Source organism: Bos javanicus, chromosome 8 (genome assembly GCF_032452875.1).
Source record: "Bos javanicus breed banteng chromosome 8, ARS-OSU_banteng_1.0, whole genome shotgun sequence".
NCBI lineage: Eukaryota > Metazoa > Chordata > Mammalia > Artiodactyla > Bovidae > Bos > Bos javanicus.
Genome location: NC_083875.1, coordinates 39766502 through 39784617, shown reverse-complemented (window position 1 = coordinate 39784617; position 18116 = coordinate 39766502). Strand labels below are relative to the sequence as shown.

General features: G+C 40.1%; 1 protein-coding gene across 5 annotated transcripts in view; it reads left to right on the top strand.

Moving 5' to 3' along the window:
* Nucleotides 1-18116, top strand: part of PDCD1LG2 (programmed cell death 1 ligand 2) — a 96913-nt gene that overhangs the window by 17348 nt on the left and 61449 nt on the right. For all 5 annotated transcript variants that reach the window (XM_061425364.1, XM_061425366.1, XM_061425363.1 and 2 more), the window contains exon 3: nt 4723-5028. In XM_061425364.1, coding sequence (XP_061281348.1) covers nt 4723-5028 — 306 coding nt within the window. The remainder of the gene's footprint in view (nt 1-4722; nt 5029-18116) is intronic.

Genomic DNA, 18116 nt, shown 5'->3' with positions numbered 1-18116 from the left:
AGTTGTGGAAACTTTTTCAGTGTTCTCCTTTGTCTGATGACATCAGGAGTTCAGTGCTACGTTGAAGTTTAGTTTTATAACCATGTGACATATGAAATAGAACACAAATGTCTTTTACTTAGTATAAAGCTGAAAAGTATATCTGTTTCATTAATGTACGTAGTATACACAGGCCAGTAGATATATAGTCATATCTGTTAGAAGTACATGCTTTCAGGGCACAGAGATATGAATGTGAATTCCAACTCCATGAGCTCCCACTTTTTTACTTTGGGCGAGTTGCATCTTTTCTTTAAGCCTCAGTTTCCCCATCTGTGAAATGAGTGCAGTGACTCCAGTCTTGCAGCTTTGGGGACATCAAATGAGATGTACAGTTTAGCCTAGTGTCTGGTTCATTGTGTTTAATAAATGTTAACTGTTACTCTATCTTACACAACAGACCAAATACAAACCAGTGTTATAACTCTGTTTCTTAAATGTTAATATGCATTTGAATCCCCCAGCCTTGTCAAAATGCAGGTTCTGCTTCTTTAGTCCTGGGAAGGGACTGGGATTCTGCATTCCTAACTAGCTGCCTAAGAAAACTGAGAACAACACTTTGAATGGTTTCTCAATGCTCCTTGCACATTAGAAACTCCCAGGAAATTATTTTTAGTTGATGCTGGCCTCACGAAATGATTAGAATTTAATTTTATAGGATACAAAGTGGGGTCTGAGCATGTTTTAAAAGCTTCCCAAGCTGATACCAACTATGGCTAAGGTTGAGGCCCTCTCATTAGTGACTCTAATATGCAGCCAAGCTTGAGAAAAACCTCTTCACAGAATTGTTTGCAAAAGTGTTTTGATTTCCTCTGTAATTTACAATAAGTAAGATGGCTCAGAGGGTAAAGCGTCTGCCTGCAATGCGGGAGACTTGGATTCTATCCCTGGGTCGGGAAGATCCCCTGGAGAAGGAAATGGCAACCCACTCCAGTACTCTTGCCTGGAAAATCCCACGGACAGAGAAGCCTGGTGGGTACAGTCCACGGGGTCGCAAAGAGTCAGACAAGACTGAGCGACTTCACTTTCACTTTCAAGAATACTTTAGGATTGCAAAACTGTACTGCTTTCCTAAACTTATTTTATATCAAGTAATCAAGCTGAAAGCTTTGCATGTTTTAAAAACTTCAATTGTGGGAAAATTAGACCAACTAACAATCTTCTAGTTATTCTGAGTGACTCAGATACATGACTCATGTTTGCCAATTGCCCTTTCCTCTTGTGAATGTTAGCCAGAAAATGTCACCTGCCTGAGAGATAGCACACTTCATGCTTCCATAAAGGGTTCCATGTGTGTATATACTCTTACACTCTGTAGAAGGCAGAGGGGAAAAGCAAGCAGAAAATGGGTTTTTGTCAAAGGCCCAAACAGTGAAGAGGGGAGTTCTGCTGTATGCTGTGGGGAGTTCCAGAGGAAGTTACAGGTGTTCCTTCTCTCACGAGAAGAAAGTGTAAGTGTGGTAAATAAATTTGCTAAATAAATCCAATACAGACTACACCAAAGTCCTCTGATTCTTGTTAAATCTCAGACTCAGCAACTAACTTTACCTGCAAGCCCCATTTCTCTTCCCTGTTTCTTGTTTTATCTTGTTTCTTGTTCTTCTTTTATCGTATAATAAAAGAGAAGGAAGTACTATGACGAGAGTAAGATCAGATCAGATCAGATCAGTCACTCAGTCATGTCTGACTCTTTGCAACCCCATGAGTCGCAGCACACCAGGCCAACCAGTCCATTCTGAAGGAGATCAGCCCTGGGATTTCTTTGGAAGGAATGAAGAGAGTAAAAGTAGTATAAATTTCTAAACCAGACACATAGAAGATAGTTAATACATATTTGATGAGTGAATAAAACAGGTAGCTCTGTTTTAGGTATAAGAGGACTTAACAAATATTTGGAGATGATTCTAGGAATCTACTTTTAGGAGTATCCTATTACGGAGACTTGGGGGAGAGTTATTACAAGTGTTCAGGGCATTCCACAAAATGGAATCGTATGGGAAATTTAGAAGCACAGTGTCTTTTTTCACATGTATCATCCCAGAGTCTTCTCAATGTGGCCAAGAAAATGCAAGCTTAATTAGCATTGTTTTATACAGAAGCACTGCCCCGACCCCCATTCTGTACCAAAAAATACCAGGCAGATGTGAACTCCTTTCTGTTAGAAAGGCACGTTCATGTTCTAGCTGTGGTTAAAACAGGGTTTGGAAGAAAGATATAAACTCATCACTTATTTTTAATAAAATTCATATTGTGCACTACACTAACAGGTGCATTGGGTGGTGATTAAGAATGCCGGTTTGTGCAATTTAGGGCAAAATGAAGTTTGATGAGAGGAAAACAGAAGTGAATATGGGTTCATGCATACTCAGTCTCTCAATCATGTCCTACTCTTTGCAAATATGGGTAGGCTCATCCTTTTTTTTCTCTTCCTCTCCTTCTTTTGTCACTTATATGTTAAACCTCTAACTAGAATTTAGTATGTGCTAGGCACTGGAGACACCAAAACAAATTCAACCTGCACTGCCTTCAAAGATTTGCAGGATGGTAGGAGGAAAAACTCCAGTCAGAAGAGAATTTCAATGTGAATCATTCGAGCAACTGAAAACCCCCAGTCTATTTTTACTGTGAAATCTGTTGTCCAGGATGGTCAGAACACCACTTTCTCAAGAACTAAAGCATGGTAGAAAAGAAAGGAACCAATGTTTGCTGACTACCTACTACCTGCCAAAATAAGCCATTTTGTGCTGTTTATCTAGTTTTCACCACACTGCTGACAGGTAGATTTAACCTTGGACCTTTGCAGATAAAGAGGCCGAGACTCATAGAGGTTTGATCAAGATCAAAGGGTTCATAATCTGGATACACTCAGAATTTGAACCCAGGTTCATCTGTCACTAAATCCCAAGCTCTTTTCATACTATGTTTTATGTGGAAGCAACCCCTTAAATAGCGTGTTCTAGAAGCTATCCCCAAATATTTGTTAAATGAAAGTTTTGAATTAATTAAATGAATGGATTAATGAAGCAAGTCCTACTGAACATAATTTGATCTAATCTTCTGTCATAATTCAGAAGCTACTTTGAGATGGTACCCGCAGTCTTAATGACTCCCCATTCGTTATTGATGGAAACAGCATAATTTTGTACAGTCTCTCACAATTTATTCATGCATACACTACTTTCATTAGTTTTGCCATGTTTGACTACTCTTTGCACTATTGTTTTTATAGAATTATCTAAATCAACTGAGCTTTTATTTTTTGAACAAAACAATCTACCCCTGTGGTAAATGGAAAACCAGTATCAATGATACTAGTAAATAGAAGATATGAGCAAAAATAAATGCAATAAAAGTAAAGTGGTGCTTTAAAGTCTACCCTGATAATATCTGTCTGAGCGCTTCTTGTTTTATTAAAAGGAAAAATAACCATTGTTAGAAATGTGAAAGTCTAGTTGCAAATTGTATGTAATTTGAAAGATTGAAATAGAATTGAAGAGGGGATAAATTCTTCTCTGCATAACCCAACTCCCTTTGGGCCTTGATTCTTTCATATGTAAAATCATTGTGCATACTTCTTGAGGTATATGCCTCACATTTTGGGAACTACTGTTTCAAAAACTATAGATTTTGAAGTCAACCATCTGACTGGCTCTGAATTTTAACTTTACTAATTGTGCATCCTGAAACAAACCTCTTTGACCCAGTTTCTTTAACTATAAAACAGTCATGATTATGCATATTTTATGGTTGCATTTTCAATATTGAATGATATGGTTTAGAGTCTAGAACAGTGGCCGACACATGGTAGATATACATTAAGTATTAGTATTAGTAGAAAAGACATTTCTACAGTGGGCTTGTATGATGTAGTGGTCAAGAGCACTTGAACTTAGCAATACCTAGGTCTGATCCTGGCTGTGCAATCTTAGGCAGTTGTTTAACCATTCTGTGTCAGTTTCGTTTTCTAAAAAGAAGATGGCTCTACCTCATTGTCTTGCTGGGAGACTAAAAGAGATCATGTGTTAGCAGAGGCCCACCACCTAGTAAGAATTCAACAGTTGATAGTTGTTATTATTACTATCTCTGTGGAGAAGGCAATGGCCCCACTTCAGTACTCTTGCCTGGAAAATCCCATGGACGGAGGAGCCTGGTAGGCTGCAGTCCATGGGGTCGCTAAGAGTCGCACACGACTGAGTGACTTCACTTTCACTTTTCACTTTGATGCGTTGGAGAAGGAAATGGCAACCCACTCCAGTGTTCTTGCCTGGAGAATCCCAGGGACAGGGGAGCCTGGTGGGCTGCCGTCCATGGAGTTGCACAGAGTTGGCCACGACTGAAGCGACTTAGCAACAGCAGCAGCAGCAGCAGCTGCTGAGAGGAGGTAAAATTTGGCAGGGAATGATGTAATTTGATCCATATAAAGAAAATGAGCTTGGATCATGGGAGCAGGAGGCCAGTCAGCTGTACAGGTGATGAGTGTTGAGAGGCAAGAGCAGGGATCAAGAATCACACTCTTCCACAAAGTGGATAGGGCAAGGGATAGAAAAGAACTTCTGCAAATGCCCAGATACTGATAGATGTCTCCTGGGAAACCAAGGTTGTATGGGTCTCCTCAGCTCCCCCACTCTGAACAGAACTGAAATGTGAAGGCAGACAGTGGGGAATGTCTTATTTTCTGTTCAGCTTTGTTCACAGTGACCATCCCAAAGGAAATGTACATGGTAGACTACGGCAGCAATGTGACCTTGGAGTGTGATTTTGACACTGGAGGTCCTGTGGAACTCGGGATTTTAAAAGCCAGTTTGCAAAAAGTGGAAAATGATACAGTCTTGCTCAGTGAAAGAACCACTTTGCTGGAGGAGCAGCTGCCCCTGGGGAAGGCCTTGTTCCTCATCCCCCGAATCCAGCTGAAGGATGCAGGGCAGTACCGCTGCCTGATCATCTATGGGATTGCCTGGGACTACAAGTACCTGACGCTGAAAGTCAAAGGTGAGTACTTTCAGGGACTGGAATCCACGGAGGCACCTCTCCAATGCAGGACCTGTGTTAGCTGCAAGTAACAAGTCCACTGAAGCTAGCCCAAGCAAAAACTGGGACGATGATTATAAAGAGAAAAAGCTACCTCAGAGAAGACAAAAGCACCTGCTCAGAAGTAGTTTTTCATATCTATGTATAAAGCAATGGAGGTGAGGGTAAATAGGGGTAGAGGGAATAAAACGGGTCTAGAGAAAGCCAGGAAAATGACTCTCTGTAAGTTGGGAGGGTACCAAAGATAAGTTTTACCTAATTCACAGGAACGATATTGGCTTGATATTATACTACTCTTTCAGAGTCCAGAGTTTTTTAAACTATGATTTGCTACCCATTAAAAGTTTAAAATATCAGTTTAAAAGTGACAAAAGTGGGCTTTTTACCAATAAAATTAATAAATGAATAGAATTGAATATATCAGGGCATCACAAACTATTTCAGAGGGGATGTGTGTGTGTGTGTGTGCACGCATGCACACACATGTGGGTGTGCATCTTGGCTTGTGGTATAATAAATTCTTTCTCACTCTGGGTCATAGTCTAAAATGTTTGGGAAATGCTACTCTAGCCTCAGTCTTATCTATTGCACAGAAAACAGCTGAAGTTCAGAGAACTGAAATAGGTAGCCTGAGGGAGCCAATTCAGTAGCTGTCTCCATTCCTCTGAGTTGAGGGCTCTCTCCACTACAACATGAGCCAAGAACCTAAATCAGAAGAGAATCTTCAAGTTGCTGTTTGTTCTGGAAAAGGTCACTTGAGCAAAGACATAACAACTATAGAAAAGTAGATTTGGCTCTGTCAATCAGCTTGTGTGTCTCAGCCTTTACTAACTGCTCTGAGGTAAACTATGTCAGTTTTCCTCTGCCACTAGACCTCAGAGGATCTCTTCTGTCTTCTGGAGAGTCTCCGAATTTTGGTCCCTAAAGACCATTGACCTTGACAGCTGTGGTGTGATTTTACAATCTGGAATAAAGAAGGACAAACTGGTATAATTAGACATGAGGGTGAATGTTGTTTTCACCTGTGACCTTGAGTGGGTTATTTCGATTTTCATCAGAGTTCAGTCGCTCAGTTCTGTCCGACTCTGTGACCCCATGGACTGCAGCACTCCAGGTTTCCCTGTCCATCACGAACTCCCGGAGCTCACTCAAACTCATGTCCGTTGAGTTGGTGATGCCATCCAACCAGCTCATCCTCTGTCATCCCCTTCTCGTCCTGCCTTCAATCCTTCCCAGCATCAGGGTCTTTTCCAATGGGTCAGTTCTTCTCATCAGGTGGCCAAAGTATTGGAGTTTCAGCTTCAGCGTCAGTTCTCCAATGAGTATTCAGGACTGATCTCCTTTAGGATGGACTGGTTGGATCTCCTTGCAGTCCAAGGGACTCTCAAGAGTCTTCTCCAACACCACACTTCAAAAGCACCAGTTCTTCAGTGCTCAGCTTTCTTTATAGTCCAACTCTCACAACCATACATGACTACTAAAAAAACCATAGCTTTGACTGGATGGATCTTTGTTGGCAAAATAATGTCTCTGCTTTTTAATATGCTGTCTAGGTTGGTCATAGCTTTCCTTCCAAGGAACAAGAATCTTTTAATTTCATAGCTGCAGTCACCATCTGCAGTGATTTTGGAGCCCCCCAAAATAAAGTCTGTCACTGTTTCCATTGTTTCCCCGCCTATTTGCCATGATGTGATTGGACTGGATGCCATGATCTTCGTTTTCTGAATGTTGACTTTTAAGCCAACTTTCTCACTCTCCTTTCACTTTCATCAAGAGGCTGTTTAGTTCTTCTTTGCTTTCTGCCATAAGGGTGGTGTCATCTGAATATATGAGGTTATCATAATCTGGAATTTTTCTTATTTATAAAAGAATAGCAATAGTAGCTGGAGAAGGCAATGGCACCCCACCTCATGGGAAAATCCCATGGACGGAGAAACCTGATAGGCTGCAGTCCACGGGGTCGCTAAGAGTCGGACATGACTGAACGACTTCACTTTCACTTTTCACTTTCATGCATTGGAGAAGGAAATGGCAACCCACTCCAGTGTTCTTGCCTGGAGAATCCCAGGGATGGGGGAGCCTGGTGGGCTGCTGTCTATGGGGTCGCACAGAGTCGGACACAACTGACGTGACTTAGCAGTAGCAGCAGCAATAGTAGCATCTACCACATAAGATTACTGTAAAAATTAAAAGAGATAACGTAAAAAACTGAGCATGATGCCTGGCATATGGTGGGTGTCCAGAGATTTGGTTCAAAGACCCTCAGTTCCCGCAAGGACAGTGCCCTCTTACACATCAACTAACAGTGAATCATCAAGAAAGCCCTGAGCCTGGATGTAGCCTCCTTCTACCTTTACTGCATTTTCTACAATCAGCTGGGAGGAGCTCCAGACATTGACATTAGTCTGAGTTTAATCAATGGTTGGAGAGAGAGCTCAACATCCTCATGATCTCCTAGTGTCCTTGGATATCTACACCCCAAAATCACTGCCCCGTGTTTGTTGATCTTTGTGGGCATGCTTTAATGCATGTAGGGTATTTGGGCAATTTGATACCAGTCCCAGTCTTTCTTGCTCTGGCTGAGGGGTGTCCCTCATCCATGGAAAGGCACTCTGCCTGCTTCCTCACCTAGATCAGGGATGACTTGGCAGGATGACTCAAACCTTAATTAATTAATTATTAATCCCTTATACCTTTAATGATTGTCCAGCTAGACTATATGGGATCACAAAGACCTTCTATGGGATGCATACACATAGACAGTTTTAGGAAATTAGTTTCTAGATTTTCATCTTCCTCAAATACTCTTTCCCTAAATTGACTGTGCCTGAGAATGTGTCTTCCAGGCAAGGCTCTTGGGGTTCCCCTAAAACACTTCCTCTTTTAATTTTGCTTTACCCACTTCATATAAAGCCTACCTCTCACCCATCATGAATATAGTGCTTTGCTCCGAGGTGTAAAAACTTCCATAGTGCCAAACAAAAGAATGACTGGAAATATTGATATCTTACCAAATTGTAATGACTAACAAATCCTTCAGCAAACCAGGAAGTATCAAATTCTCTGTTTTCAGCAAAATTGAAGGAGTCCCTAATACAGTTAATAGCTAATAAAAAAAAAGAAATACTTTTGTTATATAAATCATAAGGCTTTCAAAGAATGAAATATTACTATAACTGAACTCCTTCCATGCCCACCTATTTATCATATGAGCATGATTCCTTAGCACTTATAGCTACAAAAAATGAAAAACAGAAATAGAATTGATTCTGAAGATTGTCTCATTCCAACTTTTAAGTCATTTGTGTCCTCATGCACAGATAGAAAATGAGAATCCCATCCATACCATTAAGAGATACCTTTCCAGTAAACTTTTCTTAAGTTTAATAATTGTCAATATTCATAATATTTGTTTTGATTTTACATGTGCTGATAATAATGGAAACTAGACCTCAATGCTGAAGAAAAATTTGAACACTTAAAGCCTCATTGTCACAAGAAAAAAATTTAATTTCAATAGCTATTCATTTTTGTTACTGCAAAGAAACAAAAGGATAACCACCAAAGGAGTGATCAAACATGTTGCATTAGGATAAAATTCTGTAGAAGTGGAATGGGAACTGATATTTAAGGAATATTAATAGAAAGAAAAGTTCCGACCATTTATTTTTCTTTTTTTATGAATATATTTATTTATTATTTATTGGCTGTACTGGATCTTCGTTGCCATATGTGGACTTTCTCTAGTTGTGGTGTGTGGGCTTCTCATTGCAGTGGCTTCTCTTACTGTGGAGCACAGGTTCAAGGCACATGGGCTTCAGTAGTTGTGGCTCACACGCTTAGTTGCTCTGCCGCATGGGGGATCTTCACAGACCAGGGGTCAAACGGGTGTCCCCTGCATTGCAAGGAGGATTCTTAACCACTGGACCACCAGGGAAGCCCTGTATTTTTCAGTGGATGGTGGTGTGTATTAAAGACACCTTCTTTGATATCAAGGTGATGTTGGATACATTTGTGAATGAGTGAAATGCCTTAATGAAAATATGTGTTCATAAAATGCTAAACATTATATATTTTTCCAATATAGAAACCTATGAAATATTCCAAGAATAAACTTAATAAATATGTGAGAGGGAGCACACTACATCACAATTGTTTTAGGAGGAATGCAAGCAAAAAGGGAAAAAAAAAAAGGAGGTTGAAGTTAAGCACCTAAGGATATTCTGCCCTAATTGGGGGTCTCTGAAAGAAACACGGGAGATCTGGGACCCCAGTTAGGGTGCACTTAAATAGAACAAGACTAGAGGGAGGATGTGTTTGTCTTTAAAATGCCTAATTTTTGGCATATACTTGAAAATAGATTTATAATATTTTCTTTGATGTCTGGACAACAGTTCATAATAAGTATGGTGAAAAGAGGATTGATTTCATAAGGACAGGAAAAAAAACACCAGATAGCATGGCTAAAGAGTTTATAAAAGTAACAGAAGGCTGCAGTTTTTGAAATGCCAGGTTGCAACCCAAGATTAGATATCTGTCAGAGGAAGGTCAAGCAGCATGATGGAAGAGGAGAGCACAGCAGCCCTGAGAAGCAAGGGATTGAGCACAGTGGCTGAGAACCGGCCTGTGCATGGATCCCAGACAGACATAGAGCAGAAGCTAAGAATAGAAGGGCCAAACCATCCTGAAGGCCTGAGCAGGCTAAGGCTTGGCAGAATTTCTTTAAATCAACAGAAAGGCCCAGGATAGAGTACAACTTCATCAAAAAGTGGAGGAATAAGGCATCATAGAGAGAAACAGCCCTCACCCTAAGAAGGGGAAGACAAACAGCATAGGGAGGAGATAGCCCAAGAGAAACATCTTCGTAGTGAAATGATGTCTGTACATTTAGCTTCTAGACCCAGAAAAAAAGCATTTGCTAAAATAACTTAGTAATGAGGCTAAATCTCTGCTCTGTCTTTTCTCCCTGGGGAAACAGAAGGGAATAAGGAAAGCCTGAGTTAAGAAAACAATATCCTGAATTTTGAGGGGTGGGAAAGCTCCTGGAAATTACAAACTGTTTAACCTGATGTTCCTCTCCAGGTCATTTAACAGACCAATTGAGAGCAGTCCTAAAATATTTCTTTTAATGACTACTAGAAACCTGCCAGGACTCTTTAAATTTAAGGCATTTAAAACTACATTTTTTTCCACCTTAGTTATGGTCATTATGATGATAAAGCAGATAATACTATGTACAGTAGATAATATAGTGCTATAATATAATAATATCATATACTATATGATTCAAATGTTACTGGCAACTTTATTTCAGAAATGCTAAAGTTGCCAGTAACATTTGAATCATATAGTCAGAAATAGCAGAATAACAGAAAGCATTTAAACCAGTGGAAACTGAAATCAGAAAGTAGTAATTCTTTTGATGAAACAGACTGAGAAGCCAAATGGAGAATAGTGAGGCAAGTCAGCAATTAGTGAAAGCAGGAAGAGATAATAATTACCAGTACTAATTGACTATTTAATACGTTCTAGGTACCTAACTCATTTATCATTCTAACACTACAGTTAAGGATAAGTAATACTGTGCTTATTTTACTAATGAGGCTTAAGGCTTGACAGGTTATGTAAGCAGCACTGAAGTCTAGTCAAAACTTTTGGACTCTAAGGCCCATGTTCTTAACTAGTATGCTTACCATGTGTTGTTTTGCTAAACCAGACAAGTAAGTACCAATGGGTTAAAGCTACCATGAGGCAAAATTTGACTTGGTGTCAAGATAATCTTCCCAATGAAAGTTTAACTTTCTTATTGTCTAATCACTGCAAGGACTAATTCTGGAAGTAGGAGCTTCCATACGTAAGTGTATTTAACCAAAAGTTAGTTATCTAGCAGGTTACCAATATCAAGGAAAAAAAAATATTATTAAAGAGAAAAAGGGACATTTCATAATGATAGAAAAAAATCAATTCAGCAAGAAGATATAACAATCCTAAATGTATATACATCTAACCATATAGCTTCAAAGTGTATAAAACAAAATTTGACAGACCTAAAAGGAGAAATAAACTGATCCATAATCATATTTGGAGATTTCAACTCGTCTCTATTATAACTGGTAGAATATCCAAAAAGAAAACAAGAGAGTAGAACAGCATTAGCCATTTTCATTGACTTATATAAAACTCATGCCCAACAACTACAGAATACACATTGTTTCCAAGTGCATGTGAAACATTCAAGATAGTCATCTAGCAAAGCTGCTGGAGAAGATACTTTTTGTTGAGCAGGAAGTTGGACTAATTGAATTTTAAGATCACTGCCACCTCTGAAATTCTAAAATTTACTCATATTTTCCTAAGAATATCACCCCTGAGTCCAGCTTCCCCATTGTGTGTTGCTGATAATGATGTGTTTTTACCCACTTCCCAAATAAGATGGGGAGACTTCTTTAATGTTATGTAAATGAAGGATGTGGGCTCATGCCTCTCCCTCAGACCTTGCTCGTTCTTTTTAAAAAAATGTATTTTATTTTTTCATTGACGAATAGTTGATTTACAATGTTATGTTAGTTTTGTGTGTGATTCAGTTTTATATGTATGTATATATGTATATATATAGATATGTGGTGTATATATATATATATTCTTTTCCCAATTCTTTTCCATTATAGGTTATTACATATTTTGAATATAATTTCCTGTGCTATACAGTAACTATTTGTAGATCGTCTATTTTATATATAGTAGTGTATATCTGTGGAGAAGGAAACGGCAACCCACTCCAGTATTCTTGCCTGGGGAGTCCTGTGGACGGAGGAGCCTGGTGGGCTGCCGTCTATGGGGTCATACAGAGTCGGACACGACTGAAGCCACTTAGCAGCAGCAGCAGCAGCAGCAGCAGCAGCAGTGTATATCTAGGGCTCCCCAAGTGGCTCAGTGGTAAAGAATCCGCTTACCAATACAGGAGACATGAATTTGATCTCTGGGTTGGAAAGAGCCCCTGGAGAAGGACATATCAACCCACTCCAGTATTCTTGCCTGGGAAATCCCATGGACAGAGGGGCCTGGAAGGCTATAGTCCATGGGGTCGTAAAGAGTCAGACATGAATTAGCAACTAAACAGCAGCAGCAGCAGTGTGTATCTATTAATCCCAAACTCCTAAATTATCCCTTTGCCCCATCCCCCTATAGTAACCATAACTTTGTTTTCTATGTCTATGAATCTACTTCTGTTTTGTAAATAAATTCATTTGTATCATATTTTTAGATCCCACATATAAGTGATATCATGATATTTGTCTTTGACTTATTTCAATTAGTATGCTAATCTCTAGTTTCATCCAAGTTACTGCAAATGACATCATTTCATTGTTTTTTTTAATTTAAATTTTATTTCATTGTTTTTTATGGCTGAGTTATATTTTATACACACACACACACTTTGGCCTTGGAGTGCAAAATGAAGTAGGGAAAAGCTAACAGAGTTTTGCCAAGAGAACGCACTGGTCATAGCAAACACCCTCTTCCAACAACATAAGAGAAAACTCTACACATGGACATTACCAGATGGTCAATAGTGAAGTCAGATTGACTATATTCTTTGAAGCCAAAGATGGAGAAGCTCTATACAGTCAGCAAAAACAAGACCAGGAGCAGACTGTGGCTCAGATCATGAACTCCTTATTGCCAAATTCAGACTGAAATTGAAGAAAGGAAAACCACTTGACCATTCAGGTATGACCTAAATCAAAGTCCTTATGATCATACAGTGGAAGTGATAAATAGATTGAAGGGATTAGATCTGATAGAAAGAGTGCCTGAAGAACTATGGACGGAGGTTTGTGACATGGTACAGGAGGCATTGATCAAGACCATCCCCAAGAAAAAGAAATGCAAAAAGGCAAAATGGTTGTCTGAGGATGCCTTACAAATAGCAGGGATAAGAAGAGAAATGAAAGGCAAAGGAGAAAAGGGAAGGTATATCCATTTGAATGCAGAGTTCCAAAGAATAGCAAGGACAGATAAGAAAGCCTTCCTCAGTGATCAATGCAAAGAAATAGAGGAAAACAACAGAATGGGAAAGACTAGAGATCTCTTCAAGAAAATTAGAGATACCAAGAGAACATTTCATGCAAAGATGGGCTCGATAAAGGACAGAAATGGTATGGACCTAACAGAAGCAGAAGATATTAAGAAGAAGTGGGAAGAATACACAGAAGAACTATACAAAAAAGATCTTCATGACCCAGATAATCAGGATGGTATGATCGCTCACCTAGAGCCAGACGTCCTGGAATGTAAATTCAACTGGGCCTTAGGAAGCATCTCTATGAACAAAACTAATGAAGGTGATGAAATTGCAGTTGAGCTGTTTCAAATCCTAAAAGATGATGCTGTGAAAGTGCTACATACGGCAGAACTTTGGAAAACTCAATATGCCAGCAAACTTGGAAAACTCAGCCATGGCCACAGGACTGGAAAAGATCAATTTTCATTCTAATCCTGAAGAAGGGCAATGCTAAAGAATGTTCAAACTACTGCACAATTGCACTCATGGCTCAGACAGTAAAGCGTCTGCCTACAATGCGGGAGACCCGGGCTCAATCCCTGGGTCAGGCAGATCTCCTGGAGAAGGAAATGGCAACCCACTCCAGTATTCTTGCCTGGAAAATCCCATAGATGGAGAAGCCTGGTGGGTTACGGTCCATGGGGTCGCAAAGAGTCAGACACGACTGAGCGACTTCACTTTCACTTTCACAGGCTAGCAAAGTAATGCTAAAAATTCTCCAAGCCAGGCTTCAACAGTACATGAACTGTGAACTTCCAGATGTTCAAGCTGGATTTAGAAAAGGCAGAGAAAACAAAGATCAAATTGCCAACATCCATTGGATCATAGAAAAAGCAAGAGTTTTTCAGAAAAACATCTACTCCTGCTTTATTGATTACACCAAAGCCTTTAACTGTGTAGATCACAACAATCTGTGGAAAAGTTTTAAAGAGATGGAAATACCAGACCACCTTACCTGCCTCCTGAGAAATCTATATGCAGGTCAAGAAGCAACAGTTAGAACAAGACATGGAACAACTGGTTCCGAATTGGGAAAGGAGTACATCAAGACTGTGTATGGTCACCCTGCTTATTTAACTTATATGCAGAGTACATCATGCTGGGCTGGATGAAGCACAATCTGGAATCAAGATTGCTGGGAGAAATATCAATAACCTCACATATACAGATGACCACCGTTATGGCAGAAAATGAAGAGGAACTGAAGAGACTTCTGATGAAAGTGAAAGAGGAGAGTGAAAAGGTTGGCTTAAAACTCAACATTCAAGAAACTAAGATCATGGCATCCGGTCCCATCACTTCATGGCAAATAGATGAGGAAACAGTGGAAACGGTGACAGACTTTTTATTTTCTTGGTCTCCAAAATCACTACAGATTGTGATTGCAGCCATGAAATTAAAAGACTCTTGTTCCTTGGAAGGAACGCCACAACCAACCTAGATAGCATATTAAATAGCAGAGACATTACTTTGCCAACACTGATCCGTCTAGTCAGAGCTATGGTTTTTCCAGTAGTCATGTATGGATGTGAGAGGAGGACTATAAAGAAAGCTGAGCACCAAAGAAGTGATGCTTTTGAACTTGGTGTTGGAGAAGATTTTTGAGAATCCCTTGGGCTGCAAGGAGGTCCAACCTGTCAATCCTAAAGAAAAGCAGTCCTGAGTATTCTTTGGAAGGACTGATGCCGAAGCTGAAACTCCAGTACTTTGGCCACCTGATGTGAAGAATTGACTCATTGGAAAAGACCCTGCTGCTGGGAAAGATTGAAGGCAGGAGGAGAAGGGGATGACAGAGGATGAGATGGTTGGATGGCATCACTGACTCAATGGACATGGGTTTGAGCAAGCTCCAGGAGTTGGTGATAGACAGGGAAGTCTGGTGTGCTGCGCAGTCCATGGGTCACAAAGAGTCAGGCATGACTGAGCAACTGAACTGAACTGAACACACACATACACCACATCTTCTTTCTTTACCAATTCATCTGCCAATGAACATTTATATTCCTTCCATATCTTGGCAATTGTAAATAGTGCTGTAGTGAACATTGCAATGCATATATTTTTTCAAATTAGAGTTTTCATCTTTTCTGGATATATGCCCATGGGTGGGATTGCCGGATCATATGGTAATTCTGCTTTAAGGATCCTCTATCCTGTTCTCCATCATGACTATAGCAATTTACATTCCCACCAATAGTGTAGGACAGTTTAAGTGAGAGGAGGTATATTAAGGTGATGGAGTCAGGTTTAGAGCTACTCACCCCAGTTGTCTCTAAGTTCTTGACTAAGTGAGATATACCCAGAGTAATTAGTAGCCAAATGGGAAATGAGCTCCAGTTTTTAAAATAATAACTGGATTAACACATAATTTTTTCCTTTTGCCTCTCCCTACATTGAGCCTTCTCTTATAATCTGCACTGGAGAACATAACTCAGAATAGGGACTTCTGGTTTCTTGTTCCCTGGTCTTAAACTGAGTCCAGATTTGCAATCAGACCCTGAAGTCACTCATCCATCCAGCCTCAGAGATAAGAAAATCTGCCCCACCACTCAGCCACAAACAAAAGCTGGAGTAGTGTGAGTGAGGAAAATGTGAGAGCTTTTTGAGGCAGGCAGCCCAGCAGGCCTGACCAAGTATGCTTAGTGGCATGGAACAGAGAACTTCAAGAAAAGGCCACAGGTTATAAACAGCTCTTCGAGGTACAGTCATCCTGCTCTCTGGTGACCCATGACCAAGTGAGTGAAGCAGAAGATCCAGGTTCAATCCCTGGGTGGGAAAGATTCTCTGGAGAAGGGGTTATGCATTCCAGTATTCTTTCCTGAAGAATTCCAGGAACAGGGGAATGTGACAGGCTACAGTTAATGGAGTAGCAAAGAGTCAGAGACGACTGAGTGACTAACACAATCAAATTAGCAACTCATAACATAGAGACACACAAGGAAGGCTCTCAAAAGGCAAAAGTTGTGGAAAGGGGCTTGAATATTCCTTCCACCTCCACAGAATGTAAAAGTGCGGAACATGAACTCAGTACCTAGAAAACACTTAGTAAGTCATACATACTTGATGTTTTCCATGTGGCTGTTACCATTATTTTAGTAAAAAAATCACTTTTCACCATTTGTACTCATTTATACTCCTCCCAAAAATTTAAGAAAAAAATGTTTATTCATATGTGGGCCGTATATATGTCTTTACTTCAAAGATGGTATCAAAATTCTATTTCTTAAAGACTAGCCATTGAAAGCTAGTGCCCACCCTCTCTTCCTTTCACCAAAAATCAACAGGTTACTTTTTGCATTCCCTTGTGCTTGCATATGTAGTTAACATTTATTTTTAGCTATAGTCTGAAACAGTTGGACAATTTGTCCTTGTGTCTTCCTGGTGCTCTCAGTGTCACTTGTATCTATTTTAGATCTCAGTTTTCCAGAGGACAGGAAAGAATGTCTGGTTAATTCATTCAGCATCCACTGCACAGAATGGTGTGTGTGTATGTGTGTGCATGCACGCGTGTGTGCATATGTGCATGTGCGTGCATGTGTGGGGTGTTAGAGAGGAGAAATAACTAATAAATATACTGTATTCTTGAATATTTATAGACATAATCTAGGTCTTTAAAAAATAATAGCACTTATCATGTACCTGCTGTTCAGTTCAGTTCAGTTGCTCAGTCATGTCCAACTCTTTGCAACCCCATGAACCGCAACACGCCAGGCCTCCCTGTCCATCACCAACTCCCGGAGTTTACCCAAACTCATGTCAATCAGGTTGGTGATGTCATCCAGCCATCTCATCCTCTGTCGTCCCCTTCTCCTCCTGCCCTCAATCCCTCCCAGCATCAGGGTCTTTTCCAATGAGTCAACTCTTCCCATGAGGTAGCCAAAGTATTGGAGTTTCAGCTTCAGCATCAGTTCTTCCAATGAACACCCAGGACTGATCTCCTTTAGGATGGACTGGTTGGATCTCTTTGCAGTCTAAGGGACTCTCAAGAGTCTTCTTCACACCACAGTTCAAAAGCATCAATTCTTCAGCACTCAGCTTTCTTCACAGTCCAACTCTCACATCCATACATGATCACAGGAAAAACTATAGCCTTTACTAGACGGACCTTTGTTGGCAAAGTAATGTCTCTGCTTTTCAATATGCTATCTAGGTTGGTCATAACTTTCCTTCCAAAGAGTAAGCGTCTTTTAATTTCATGGCCACAATCACCATCTGCAGTGATTTTGGAGCCCCCAAAAATAAAGTCTGACACTGTTTCCACTGTTTCCCCATCTATTTCCCATGAAGTGATGGGACTGGATGCCATGATCTTCATTTTCTGAATGTTGAGCTTTCAGCCTACTTTTTCACTCTCCTCCTTCACTTTCATCAAGAGGCTTTTTAGTTCCTCTTCACTTTCTGCCATAAGGGTGGTGTCATCTGCATATCTGAGGTGATTGATATTTCTCCCAGCAACCTTGATTCCAGCTTGTGCTTCTTCCAGCCCAGCATTTCTCATGATGTACTCTGTATATAAGTTAAATAAGCCGGGTGACAATATACAGCCTTGGCGTACTTCTTTCAGGATTTGGAACCAGTCTGTTGTTCCATGTCCAGTTCTAACTGTTGCTTCCTGACCTGCATATAGGTTTCTCAAGAGGCAGATCAGGTGGTCTGGTATTCCCATCTCTTTCAGAATTTTCCACAGTTTATTGTGATCCACACTGTCAAAGGCTTTGGCATAGTCAATAAAGCAGAAATAGATGTTTTTCTGGAACTCTCTTGCTTTTTTGATGATCCAGCAGGTGTTGGCAATTTGATCTCTGGTTCCTCTTCCTCTTCTAAAACCAGCTTGAACATCTGGAAGGTCACAGTTCACATATTGCTGAGGCCTGGCTTGGAGAATTTTGAGCATTATTTTACCATATTTGCCCTTTCTGAACACTTTACATGTATTAACTCATTTCATCTTCAAAGTGTTGTCAGAGCTGCTCTAGGTCTTTGC